This window comes from Rhinatrema bivittatum, chromosome 7 (assembly GCF_901001135.1).
Source record: "Rhinatrema bivittatum chromosome 7, aRhiBiv1.1, whole genome shotgun sequence".
In the NCBI taxonomy this organism is placed as follows: domain Eukaryota; kingdom Metazoa; phylum Chordata; class Amphibia; order Gymnophiona; family Rhinatrematidae; genus Rhinatrema; species Rhinatrema bivittatum.
In genome coordinates this window covers 202,552,502-202,567,118 of record NC_042621.1, presented here as the reverse complement: position 1 = coordinate 202,567,118, position 14,617 = coordinate 202,552,502, and the positions used below count along the sequence as shown (strand labels likewise).

At 43.1% G+C, this 14,617-nt stretch overlaps 1 protein-coding gene across 6 annotated transcripts in view; it reads right to left on the bottom strand.

Moving 5' to 3' along the window:
* The window catches only part of FAM13C (family with sequence similarity 13 member C), a 389,871-nt gene that overhangs the window by 218,524 nt on the left and 156,730 nt on the right, over nucleotides 1-14,617 (bottom strand). For 5 of the 6 annotated variants that reach the window (XM_029609761.1, XM_029609762.1, XM_029609763.1 and 2 more), the window contains one exon: nucleotides 10,377-10,440. In XM_029609761.1, coding sequence (XP_029465621.1) covers nucleotides 10,377-10,440 — 64 coding nt within the window. Of the gene's footprint in view, nucleotides 1-10,376; nucleotides 10,441-10,723; nucleotides 10,890-14,617 lie in introns of those variants that run through there. The other variant, XM_029609766.1, reaches the window with a different exon arrangement.

Below are 14,617 nucleotides of genomic sequence, written 5' to 3'. Positions count from 1 at the left end.
GAGAGAACACGTGTGTGATTGCATGTGGGGAAAGAGCATGAGTATGTGTGTGATTGCATGTGAAAGAGAGTGTGTGTGTGATTGCATGTTGGAGAGACTTTATGTGCATGTATGATTGTGAAGAGAACACATGTGTGCATGTAGGAGAGGGTGTAACTGCATGTGAGACAGGGAGAGTACGTGTGTAATTGCATGTGGAAGAGTGAGAGCGTGTGTGTATAATTGCATGTGGAAGATTGACAGCATGTGTGTGACTGTATGTGAATGAGAGTGTGTGTGTGATTGCATGTGAGAGTGATAGCATGTATGTGTGATTACACATGGAAGAGAGAGAAGCATGTGTGTGATTGCATATGGGAGAGAGAAAGCACGTGTGTATGTGAGTTTGTGTGTACTGTCCTCCACTACAACTAATTTATATCAGTCTCGGGATGACTGGAAATCAAATGTTCCCAGGTATGGAAAGCAATTTTTTTTAATCCCTAAAAGGTTTAATTGGGTATTATATGATGTGTCTGCTCTTTTGAAATATTTTATTGGTGTTTGGAAAATTTTAAACAATTTGTGTATGAGTTTTTAATTATTGGATGTTGTTCTATTTGTCAGCTTTTTTGAAATATTTATTCTTTTATTGGTATGGTTTTACTATTATGATTGTTGTTTTATATTTCTTAATTTTGTTGTTTGATGTTTTATGAGGCATGAAAATATTGCTTTTTTTCCATTGTTGCACCTTGTACAGAGTTTGACTTGTTGTAGTTTCCTGTTTTTGTATGCAGGTTTCTATTTATACTTTTTTATGGTCACTTTATTCTGTACTTGGTGAGGTTCTGCATGTGTGATTGAAGTGAGGTATTCTGCTAGCTAGTTTCTGCGTAGGGATCTATAGCAGCCTGGCCTATTCTGTTTTCCTATAGGGAGTGCATTAGCAAGGAGGAAGGAAGGAGTAAGAGACAATTTTCTCTTCTCCTTTGTATAATTTTGTTTTTACGTGAGGAATAACAGTTTCAATCTTAGTTTTTATAAAACCCTTGAATATTTCAACTGAAAATTAATGTTAATTAAAACTAATTTTCAAGAGTTGTGTAAAAGGAATCTGGTGGATCAGAGTGCCGACCGGTTTGTGGCACTCAAGGACCAGAGTCATCTACCCCCAATTTAAATTTTGGCACACCACTTCAAAAAGGTCGCCTATCCCTGGGGTAGGGCTTATGTTCTAGGGGTCAAGCTAGGTCGTGGAGGTAGCCGCTGGCCAGCGTGTGCCTTTAAAACTCCTTCCCCCTTCACCTGCCGATTCCCCTTCCAGCATTTCTGATTGGGCTGGCAGGAGGAGGAAATGAGTGGTAGCACCGTGAGCAATGTTCTCTCCTGCCACCCAAGGCTTGTCTGCTGCTTTGAACCACACGGCACAATGGGCATCCTAAAGGGCTCAAAGCGGCAGTTGGGCACCAGGTGGGAGAGGAAGAAGATGCGGCCCTGGGCACCACTGCTCACCTCCTTTTAACCTGACCTGATCGGCAAAGGAGGGGGATGGATGGGAAAGTGGGATCAGTGCACTAAAGAGGGGCTGGGGTGTGTGGATGGTGATGTGGAAGAAGGGTGTGGTTGAGGGATATAGTGTGTGTTAAAGAGGGGCTGGGAGAATCAGGTGTGAAAGCAGGAGTAGGGGATGTTTAGAGGGGCTAGAGAAGAGTGGTTGTATTTGCATGTGTATATTGGTACTTAAGATGGGGGGTGAGAGAGAGAGAGGGCACCTGAAATAAGAAGAAGGAAGAGAAAGAAGAGCAGGATAGGGAGAGGGTGAGAGAGGGGGTGAGAGAAGGGATGAGGACTGCAGATAGGGAGGGGAGAGAAGAAAAAGGCTCAGAGATGGGAGAGGGATACTTCCCATCTCTCTCTCCCCCTTTATCCCCCACCAAGAGCCCAGAACAACCTCCCCCCCCCCCCAATCATTTTCCACCCCGAGATCTCAGAACCAATGTCTACATCCAAATCCCACCCCAAAATCTCAGAACCACCTTCTCCAGAATATGGATCCTTCCAATATCCTAGAACCTCTCTTTCCTCCTCTTCTCTCCTTCCTCTTTCTTCTGCCTTTCGGATCCTACTCCTCTTCCTCCCTTCTCATCTTTGACCCTCTCTCACTCCTCCTCCTCTCATCTCTGAGATTTTCTCTTTCTCTCCTTCCCCACATTGATACCTGAAATCCCCCACTAATAAACTCCAAAAAGAACAAAATTAATTAATTAAACAGACGTAAGGTAAGGTTGGAAAACTTCTTTTTTTTTTATTATGCAAAATTACTTTACATTATTTAATATGCAAAAAATGTTTCAAATGTATGGAAATGTTCCACTTTTCCAAAGAATCTTCTAACTCGACGCAGAATCTATCCTTGAGCTTTCACAGGAAATGCAGGCCTGTGAGAACACATAGGATGCATCCATCTCTCTTCAGCTCTTTCTTCCATCACTATCTCCTTTCCCCCTATAGATCAGGAGTGGGCAAATTATGGACAAAACTGGCCTGTAGGCATTTCTCCTGTGGCCCCATGTATCCCAACCCATGGCAATTCTTGGTATCCCAACACATTCCCTATCCTCAAATGACCTCTACTGCGGCTAGTGTGGCTGGCTGCACACCTCTTCCTGCCCCTCCCCCTTACCTAGCTGTTCCTCCTTCCTGCTGGCCTTTAAGTTCAAAAGAATAAGATCTTACTTTTTTTTTTTTTATTATTATTGCCACAGTCAGGCTTCTGGGTTCACCGTCATCCTATAGGGAGATTAAAGCGAGACAGTGATGATGGCAAAACTGGGAGTCATCCTGCAGGGATACAAAAAAAAAAAGGTAAGATCAGCCGTTTACAAGAACGGTTGATCCAGGGCCAGAAGGCAGGAGGAGCAGAAAGGTGGGGAGGGGGCCAGGGGCAGGCGCACGGCCAACCACTCAGGCCTTGGCTTCCTATCCCTTCTCTTCAAAATAAACCTCTAGGAGGCTTAAAGGGGAGGAAAGCTCTTGCTTTCATCAAGAAGGTGGAGGGGAAGGGTCCCTTCAGAGGTTTTGAGGGCGGACCCCCCTTAACCCCTGGATAACTATTTATCTGGCTAACTGGTGGCCACTGAACGCAGCCAAATACTGAACCATCCGGCTAAGTGGTGCTGAATATCTGCCAAATGCATTTTAAATGTGCCAACAACAATATGTGTAATTGCATTAATAGCATTTTTTCACATGATATTGCACTTGCAAATGAAAAAGCAGCTTAATACATTGGTTTCATAGTTTGAAGTATAGCAACATGCCATGCAAGTCAACGCCAATAAAGAAAAAGAGAATTTGAAATGTCAGGGAGATCAGAGTATGTTGAGATATCACTGAGGATTTGGAAAGCTATCCTGCCATTGGTTGGTAGTCATAGCCACTGTTCCGTCTATGCTGTGAGTGCTCACAGGCCATGAACTCCATACATACAGCAAAATATAGCGCAACAAGAAATCCTGATATTATATGCATTATATTGTCTTGTAGTGCACAAATATGAACTCAGCTTTAAAAAAGTTGCCCAAAAGGTAACCTTTCAAAAGTTAGAGGGAACATTGTTCATAACTACATGCAAACTTCTGTACCAAAGATGGAAACTAGACATCATGAAATATGCACTGATCTCCTTGTTGCATGTCATGTGATATTTATTTATATATTTATTTAAAATATTTCTAGCCCGCCTATCTTTAATCCTAGATAAATATGCTTCTCGCTTTGTTTTAAGTGCACAAGACCTTTTTTCATACGCATAAGTGCCTCTACTAAAATATTCCGGGGCCAAATGTGTGTAAAAATACGTGTGTACTTTTATGCAAACTGAGCAGAGGTGTTCCGGGGTGGAGGCAGCACTTAACACGCATATTTTTTGATCCTAAAAAATGTGCAGGCTGTTTGAAAATGACCCTCCCTACACTTACCTTACTTGGGTAATTGAATGGCACATGTCTGGACACTTGCACACAAAACACAAAGAAGAAAATACAGCATGGAAATAAATTTTTCCAAGGGTAACATGAATCACATTAATTGACGCACTCCTGCAAAATTATACATTTTTACAGATAATCAGAGATTGCTTTTTGTGGGGAATTACATAAACAAGTTGTCAGATGCATATTCTCATCAGTTTCCCCAATATTTTAATACTAATTGTTGCTGTTATGACTTTTATCTAAAGCAAATTATTCTGAGACAAATGCCTATTTTCATTTGCATGCCAATCACCACTCAACCCATTCCACTGGTGTGCGAGTATCTGTTTAATTAGCCACAAGGTGTTCATGGATGGCAATATAAGGTACCTCAGCATGGTGCTGAGCATTTACAGATATGCTGTATCTCTCGGCACAAATTATCTGAAAGGCATTTGCAAACAGCAGGTGACTGGGAAGAAACAGAGAAGAAAGTGAGAATAAAAATTATTTGGAAGTAGGCAAATATCTGATCTGATGATCACAGAGTATACCCTCTGCAGATACTAATCCTTTATGTCTCAGTTCTCCTCATATTTATTGTATTTCTCTCCTCTCATGTCTTTTTGGAAATGGAAAGCTATATCAACTAGAGGTGACTGGTATAAAAGCAACAAAAAATAAACCAACAACAGCAAAAGCACAGATAAAATGAGAATGTAATATTGTACATGATTCATAAGCACAATTAGCAACGCTGCTATACAGGGTGCTCTTCACAGCAGAAGACAAAGGATGCTGCACAAATTTAGAGCAGAGCTACAATGCTCTTATATGCAAAACCGAACTAATAGTAGAATCTAATAAAAACAAGTATGTTAAAAAAAAAACTAAGAGAACTAGCCTCCTGTGGCATGCATGAATTTTCAGATCTAAGAGCACAGTGACAATGCACAGAATACAAAGAAATTGACAGCAACATGACGAATTTAAGGATGCAAAGTGATTTGAAACTGTTTAGAAAACAGCTAAAAACCTGGCTCTTTGATCAGGCGTATAAAGAATGTACTTGCTAGCAGTAGAAGATTTTATGTCATTTACATTTTCATGTTTTATTTTGTTTTTAATAGTATTATTTATGCCATTTCATTTATAGTTTTATGATAGCTTTTATAACTATTTCTGGGATTGTTAGTGTTTTCATTTGTAGTATATCTTACTTTTAGGAATATGAAGGCTGGTTGTTAATAATGTTTACACCTTTTTTCTTCTTTTATTATAGTTTTTCATTATCTAATTTTTTATTATTGTTGTATTTTATATTGTTTTACAGATTAATTTTTATTTTCTTATGTTTGTGAACCGTTGTGATGGCCTGTGCTATATGATGGTATAGAAAAGCTTGTAAAATAAATAAATAAACACTAAATGATTAATCCTCCAGTCATGGCAAGTAGTTGGAAGCACAAAGCAGAAGAGGTAATATAAAAACTGTCTGTAATCAAAATAATCCTGAAAACAATAAAAAGGGAACTGATCTAAAAGAGGAGACCTCATTCAGTGGCCCACAGGTAGGACCTCTGAGATATCTCTTGTTATCGGGCATACTCAGAACTAGAGTTAAGGGAGGGGATGGAAGTATGGGCAGGACATAGTGCATAGGATTGGATGGATGGATAATGTGAGGGGAAGACTTGGCAGGCGGGTTGAAGTGGTTTGTGGCTTTAATGGGTACTTTAATGGGTACTATGGGAATGACTAGGGGGCATTCTATGAAGTTAGCAAGTAGCACATTTAAGACTAATCAGAGAAAATTCTTTTTCACTCAACGCACAATAAAGCTCTGGAATTTATTGCCAGAGGATGTGGTTAGTGCAGTTAGTGTAGCTGGGTTCAAAAAAGGTTTGGATAAGTTCTTGGAGGAGAAGTCCATTAACGGCTATTAGTCAAAGTTTACTTAGGGAATAGCCACTGCTATTAATTGCATCAGTAGCATGGGATCTTCTTGGTGTTTGGATAATTGCCAGGTTCTTGTGGCCTGGTTTGGCCTCTGTTGGAAGCGGGATGCTGGGCTTGATGGACCCTTGGTCTGACCCAGCATGGCAATTTCTTATGTTCTTATGTTCTTATGATCAGGGAAATGCAGGGATGTCTGGAGCAGTTGGTGGAATAGATTCCTGGAACAGGGTCACAAAGATGATGGTCTCTGCCAGTCCCTGGTTATTTTGAACTGTTGTCTGTTTTATGTGAGGTTTGCTGTGTACATTTTATTTTTGTTTGGGTTTTTTTTGTATGCCACTTTGGGTGTGGGGAGATTTGCCTATACTAGAGGGCTTTGTTTTGAGAGGAGCTGCATTAGATTGTAGGGTAGACTATCTGCTTGCTGGCTGCTGACTATTTGAACTTATTACTTGTGGGCTTGTGTGTAAGTTTTGAAAGTAAATTCTAGTTGCTTGTAGGAGCTCTTTGTCACCACCCAGGAAAAATACCTCAGCCTCCTTGTAAATAATACCTTCAAAGCTTTATCTTAGTATGTGGTGGTAGTCAAAAGGCAAATAGAATGTTAGGATTTATTTGGAAAGGAACAGAGAGCAAAAATGAAAATATCATATGCCTTTGAAAGATCCATGGTGCGACAGCACCTTCAAGTATTGTGTGCGGTTCTGGTTGCCCCATCTCAAAAAAGAAATAGCAAGCATAGAAAAGTTACAGGGATGGGTGACAAAAATGAAAAAGGAGATTAAAAGCTCTCTTATGAAGAAAAGCAAGTGCTCTCTAGCTTAGAAAAGAGATAGCTGAGAAGGGGATAGGACTGAGATTTATAATATGAGCAGGGTGGATCGGGTAAATAGTGAATGGTTATTTATCCTTTCTACCAACCATAGGTTAAAAGACACTCCATAAAACTAGCACCTGTCGGATTAAAAAAATATCATAGGATATATTTGTTCACTCAATGCACAATCTATTGCCAGAGGATGTGGTCAAGGCAACTAACAAGTGGGGTTCAAAGGAGGATTGCACAAGTTCCTGAAGGAAAAGTCCATAAACATTTATTAGCCAGGTAGACTTGGGAAAGTCAGAACTTATCCCTGGGGGTGAAAAAAAATCAACTATTTGGGATCTGCCAGACCCAGACTGTTGGAGACAGGATGCTGAGCTCAATAGGCCTTAGACTGATACAGCATGGCACTTCTGTTTTTAACTAATATTATAAACCTTAAACCTTAATATTAATAATGTTAACATCTATGTTGTTAAATTGTTATGTATTCAACATTCTTGTAGCTTCTGGCAAAAAACATAGTAAGAATTTCCCTTGTGATGGGAACGTTATTGACACTCTTCTACCCCCTCTTAGGTTGTGCCTTAGGGGGACAGTGACTGGTCACGGCTAGGAGAGCTACTTCATCTAAGATGACCCCAGCCTTCAGCTCATTGCCCTGCAGATAAGACAATGATAGGAAGAGGAGTCTTCCTTACCTCTACAGCACACAGAAGTGCAAGGGGCATGCCAATCTGAATCATTTGCTGTACTGTAGGTGGTACTTGGTCAACTGACATAGAGATGTGCTTTTACATAATTAATTATATGAAGCTTCTAAATATTACTACACATACTAATAAGGCATGCTATTTCAATGATATAATGTCCATAAAGTTTACTCACCTGCATTCTCCTCCATCTCCATTTCTCTTTGCCATACCCAAAGTGGAACAAGCATGACAGCTGATTCCTTCATGCCACTGATATTTCATGCAGCTCTTCTGTTGTAGAGCTCCTCATACACCCCCAGAACTCTCTGAACTAGCATGCTGTGTTCTTCCTGTCTGAAATGGATGTTGCACAGTCTGTGCTTTGGCTGGGAAGCTGGTATATTGCTCTCTCAGCTGTTGAAGTCTCAAGCTGTGATAACTGTAGTTCATGCTGCTCTCTTGTCCGGTCTCCTATTGCTCTCTTCCCTTCCCTGTTGACCTTGGTTGAATAATGTGCCCCTCCTCCACACCACTCCTAAAGCCCTATTCTCTTTTGCTTTTTATTTTCCCATTCCCTCCTAAGCTCTTCTCCATCATTCCTCCTCTCAGCCTCACTCATAATACTTCTTTCTCTTCCACTTGTATGTGCTCTCTCAGCCATTATCTCATTCCTTGTTTCACCCTACATGTCTCATTATCTCTCCAACAATCAGAAAATCAAAATAAAGCAGTGAAGCAAACACTAACACACACAATCACTCAGCATTGTACAACAAAAAGTAAACAATACCGAAGCAGTAACAAGACAAAATATAGACACTTCACATTAAAAAGACACCTCACTCAAAAGTCACCTCACTAAAAACTCTTTGAACAATAACACCCTATAAACTTCTAGGCCCAGTGTGTTTGTCGCTCCTTTTAAATTTTGGTCAATGTATTCATGCAGTATGATAATACTGAGACTTAAGATATCATATAATAAATACATCGGTGAAATTTTAATATATATCTGAGGCATAATGCAAAATGTTATGCAAATGACAAACTTCAGTTGTGATAATCATGAACAGAAAGTTAGGTGAAAACTCCCAGTTCTTAGTGTGACTTATACTTTTATAATATCTCCAAATTTCATGCAATAACGAATTGATCCCTAAGACTCCAAGGGTATGGACAGTTTTTAGCTTTACGTGAAAAAACAGATTTTTTAATCGCTTTCACTGAAAATGTGGAACAGGTAACATCACTGCAACAAATGTTTTGTAGCTTTCTTGTTTTATAAAAATTACATTTTTAAAAATTCTTATTTAGTAAGGCATTTTATTTTTAACTTTGACAACTGGTTTTCTTAGTTAAGACATTCATTCAAGAATTAGCAGTACCTGCAAATTATATATGATGCACGAAAAGTGGATGTAAGAGATGTTTTATGGGACTTGAATGTAAAGGGTAAGTTTAATTTTGTTCAGAATCCCTACTGAGTTTCTTTAGTTCTTCTACACATCATTAGTCAAATTTGGCCATATTCAATTTATGCTCAAACTTTGAATCCAAAAGAAGTTATGCAGACTTGTATATTGTGCAGAATACAATGACCCTTCTTCAGTATGCTATGGTATTTATTTATTTATTTATTTGCGGATTTTTCTATACCGACATTCATTTAGTGAAAAACATCACATCAGTTTACATTCAACAAGAAAGATAGCAACGGTGCTTTACAAATGCAATTAAAGAGAATAGAAACATAGAAATGACGGCAGAAGAAGACTGAACGGCCCATCCAGTCTGCCCAGCAAGCTACGCACTTTATCTTTTTTTTTTTGTAATCTTTATCTCTCACCCACCTGTTACTATTGGCTTCCAGTACCCTCCAGCCCTAATTCCCCTCCACCCCACCACCAATGTAGAGAGCAGCGCCGGATCTGCATCCAAGTGAACATCCAGCTCAATTTGGGGTAGCAACCGCTGCAACAAGCAGGCCACACCCCTGCCCCATACTCTTACCAACCCCTGTTTTTGTTTTTTTTTTTTTTGGAGATGGCAGCCCTCCATCCTTCCGCTCCGTAAAGGTGGAACACCAACCACTGGCTACTGGCATCCTGCTCCGTGAATGCCTCTGTGCTACTGCCGCTCCGTGCAGTGTTTTGCTGCCTCCTCTTTATTCACGTCCTCTAGACTTGATGGACCCACAGTGTTTATCCCACGCCCCTTTGAAGTCCTTCACAGTTTTAGACTTCACCACTTCCTCCGGAAGGGCATTCCAGGCATCCACCACCCTTTCCGTGAAGAAATACTTCCTGACATTGGTTCTTAGTCTTCCTCCCTGGAGCCTCAGCTCGTGACCTCTGGTTCTGCTGATTTTTTTCTGATGGAAAAGGTTTGTCGTAGTCTTTCGATCATTAAAGTTTTTCAAGTATCTGAAAGTCTGAATCATATCACTCCTGCTCCTCCTTTCCTCCAGGGAGTACATATTTAGATTCTTCAATCTCTCCTCGTATGTCATCCGATGAAGACCCTCCACCTTCCTGGTCGCCCTTCTCTGTACCGCTTCTATCTTTTCTTTGTCTCTTTGTAGATATGGTCTCCAGAACTGAACACAGTACTCCAGGTGAGGCCTCACCAAGGACCTGTACAAGGGGATAATCACCTCCCTTTTTTTAATCGATATTCCTCTCTCTATGCAGCCCAGCATTCTTCTGGCTTTTGCTATCGCCTTGTCACATTGTTTCGCAGACTTCATATCATTAGACACCATCACCCCAAGGTCTCTCTCCTGCTCCGTGCACATCAGCCTTTCCCCCCCATCGAATACAAAATGATATTAAACAAACTAGTAATTAAAGTATGTCTATTGCTAGATAGATGGATGGTTGCTAGATGTTGCACTAATGATATGCTAATAAAAGAAATCTCATAGTCCCATTAACTTGTCCTTACCTCAGCAAAACTCTGGAACTGTTCAGCAGCTTCTTTTGGCACCACAACCATACCATGGCCTTTTCTGTAAAAGGAAAGAAAATGCAAATGTAATTTCATTGATCATTTTTCACTTCTGCAAAACAAATAGATTTTTTTCACAAGTATCAATAGAACTGTTTCACTTGAGCCAAATCATGTCCAATTCTCTCAACATTTTGGTCTGCATTCACAGAAATCCTTTAGGGTCTACATAATTAAACTGTTTACGTAAGTTACAGAATGATTAAAGCATACGAAAATCTATTGTCAACTTCTTATGAATTGATATAATTGGAACATTTAAATCTTCGTTTGAATCCACTTACATCAGATACATAGTGGGTTATGAATTCCCTTTGTCAAAAAAGGAGCTGTGATGGGTATTTAGGAGGCCTGAGGATACCACTTAAATATCAGGGCAAAACACAAATGCAAACATTAGCAGAACCCTCTGCTACCCAACATTGTTAAATTAGTTTTAGCACAATACTGCTCTTTGTAATGTGTGCACTGAGATGGCATTTTTTAAGCTTCTAGTGATTTAAGTTGCTGATGAAGACTTTGTGATTAACTGTTACGCTCTATCAGCGTGACCACCTCACTCTCCCTGGAAATTCTAGAGATTGTGATGCGGTGAGTGATCTAATCAGATAAGTAGATGCACTTTGATGACATGAGCAGATTCCTCTTGTGCAGGCTTTCCCAACCAGTGTTGCCATGACAGAAGCACAGGGGTGGCATCAGGCTTCTGCTGGTCTCTTGGCTAGTGCCTGGAACCTCAGGCAGCAGAAACAGCCTGCTTCAGTTCCTCCCCTCCAGGCAGTGTGCAGGAGGAGAGAGGCTAATGAAGGGAGCAAAGCAGTTTTCTGGTGGGGGAACAGAAGGAGAGGAGCAATGCAATCAAAGAGTAGGTTGAACTAATTGAAGTTAAAAGTGGACTACCTATCTGCATATCAACCATTGGAAGTCAGACTTAAAACCTGTATGGGGCGCATTAGGCATGGATCTTGTTGTGAATCTGCCTGCATGCCGTGGGCAGACTCCCCACTTACCTGCTCACTTTCGAGGCAGGCCGTTGCTGCCGCCATCCTCTGCGGCCCAGAGGCCGCAGTAGCTCCTGCCCTGCTCAGCAGGACCGGCCCTGCTGAGTAGCTGCCTCTGCCAACGCCACCGACCCCGTCCTCTCCAGCCCGGAGGCCGTGAACATCTTCGGCCCTGCATGCAGGGCTGATGCTGCTGGCCTACCTCCGCGGCAGGGAGCAGCGACGTCATCCTCGGGGCCCTCGTCAGACGGCAGGAGGCCATCCTGTGGCCTGCCTGCTCCACCTTGTTCCTGCGCGGCTGGGCTGTCTGCGGTGCTGCAGCTCTTCAGGGCCTTTCCTTAGGCGCCGGCTCGCGCCTCTTCACAGAATTTAAAGGGCCAGCGACAGGAAGTGTTGCTGGCTCCACCTAATGACAACTTCCTGCTTCAGCCCTATAAAAGGGATTCCTCTTCAGTCTCTCGTTGCCTTCGTATCGGGTTCCACAGTCGTCTGTGTCTTCTGACCGGTCCAGGTCCTCCGTGGTCTTCTTCTGCTTTGACGGCTTTGTCTCCATGTTCCAGATGTCCTTCGTCCGGGTCTTCAGTCGTCTCTATATTCCAAATGTCCTTCGTCCAGGTCTTCAGTCGTCTCCATGTTCCAGATGTCCTTCGTCCAGGTCTTCAGATGTCTTCAGGTTCCTGATGTCCTCTGTCCCTTTCGTCAGATGTCTTCGTGTTCCTGGTGCCTGATGTTCTGGTCTCCTGTTGTCTTGATGTTCCTGATGTCCTTGCCTTCGTCTCTGCCTCCATGCCTTGGTTCCCAGACGTCCACCTTCCTGGCATACCGCTGTCGTGGTCCGTGACCAGTCCCAAGGGTGGGCTGTGTAGTGCGCCTCACGGTACAAGGCCATCCTCATATCCGCAGTGCAACCTTCTGGAAGACTTCCTGCTTCAGTCCATTGTTTTTAATCCTTGAGAATCGAATCCTGTTTCAGTCTTGTCCTGGTCTTCAGAGCCTATTGCAACCTGCGTCCGTCCATGTCAAGTTTCTGTTCGATCCTGCTCTGAGTATAGCATAGTCCGCGACCAGTCCCGTGGGGGGCTGTGTAGGGCGAGCCCCAGGGCAGGCCTCTTCAGTTCCTTCGTCATGTTCCAGTATCAGCTTCCACTATCCCTCCTGGAGTCTGCTTCGAGCCCAGCGTGGTCCGCGACGAACCTCACGGGAGGACTGTGTAGGGCGCGCTGCGTAGCAGTCTCGACCCAGCTCTTGATCCTCGGTTCAGTTCTCGTCTACAATGTCCTCGCTTCAGTCCTCGTCTACAGTGTCCTCGCTTCAGTCTTCGTCCAAAGTCTTCTGTGTTCTAAGGACTCCGTCTGCCCTTGTCCTCTGTCCGGCCTGCCGCCTCTTGCCGTACCCAGCGGCAGGTCCAAAAGGGCTTGGAACGGTCGGAGGACTGTTCATCGATCAACATTGCATTGTTGGTCATCCTGGGGCGTGCAGGTCCGGTTGAGGGTCAGACCTTGTCTCCTTATCCTCGCTTCAGCCTTGTCCAGTTCCTCATTACCCATGCTTGCACCAGCTCACCTCCCGCGGTGTGTCTTGGGGCTCCTCCTGTGCTGTGGCCCAAGGGCTCACAACACCCGCTATAGAAACGACCGTGCCTCCGCGTTTGTAACAGAACCCGAAGACCTCCAAGCCCTCGGTTCATAACAGCCGCTGGAGGACGTGCTCGTAACAGAATCCGAAGGCCATGAGCTCGGTGAGCTGTGCCCGACGGGCTCCAGTTTTCTTTGGATGTTTTGCCTTGTTTTTTGCCTGGAAATTTTTTCTTCAGCTTTTGGATCTTCTTCAACTTGCTTCTGCCCAGAGAATTTTTGCTCCTAGCTTCTTGGACATTTAATGCTTGCTTTAGTCAATAATTTTTTTTGTGTTGTTATATCCCCGCTACAGCTGTCTGGTTCCCACGACCTGCAGGAGGCGCCTGCATCCAGATCATCTCTGCATTCTCTCATCCTGGAACTCCTTCGACTGGCAGGAGATGCCTGCCATGGTTCCAGTGTTCATCTCCATTCTTCCCACTCCGATGTGGTACAGCTCCCTGGGTTTCTAACGACCTGCAGGAGGCGCCTGCACCCAGGTTCCACATCCAACAACCAGCATTTTCATCAACGAGAATCTTCAAGCTTCAGGGAGTATGTCTCTTCGAAGTGTACTCTACACCACCCCAGGTCTTGGCTTTTCCCGACCAGCAGGAGGCGCCTGCACCCATGACCTGTCTCCAAATTTTCTCAGTCTATTCAGCCCTTGCCTGCACTGGCCTAGTGCTGGCTCTGGTGTCTTCTCAGCCTGATGCTTCTCTCTACAGTCCATGCCTAGGGTTTTTACGACCAGCAGGAGGCGCCTGCACCCTAGACGCATCTTCGTCTCTTTGCTCCTGACTCCGCTCCTGCTTGCATTGTCTTAGTGCTTGCCTTAGGAGCCATCTTCAACTAGAAGTCTCTCTTCCTATCTGCAAGTGAGACGCCAGCTACGGACTACTTGTTGGTTCTTCGCAGATGTCACCTCCAGCGAATTACCTTGAATCCACAGTTCAGTCCAGCATTTGTTCTATGCAATTGGATCCTACCTAGGATCAACTTCACGAGCAATTCTGCACCCTGAGCTTGTTATCATGGACCCTCTAGCATCCTTTATGCTGTATTCTTGCACCATCGTTCAGCTCAATGAAGTCACTGACTATTCTTCAACTCCGATGCTTGCCACCAGTGACTCACTTCTGCAAATATGCTCACCGGTGCCTACATTTGACCATCTATCTGTGGGGGTTCCTCGTACCCATTGGAATCCATTGCCATCTTCGACTCTAGTCTTATGAAGCTCCGTCCATCTCAAAGTGGCTTCTTGACTCCATCCTAAGGGAGTATTTTTCCTTTGACTAACAGCTCCTTGTATAGTGCCACAGCGACACCTATAGTCTATTATGTTACTTGTTCCAAGCTTAAGGGGACTACATCTTCACAGTCATCGGAGCAATTTTCATCAGCAAACAGTCCCTTGCATATTACTATAGTGACACATACTGACCATCAACTCTGAGACTGACTTCACTATGTTGTGAGTGCTTGAAGTATTTATGGATTTCCCAATATGCAACATTCCTGTTTCAATCTGTAAAGAATTTTCTCTTTTAGCCATGCC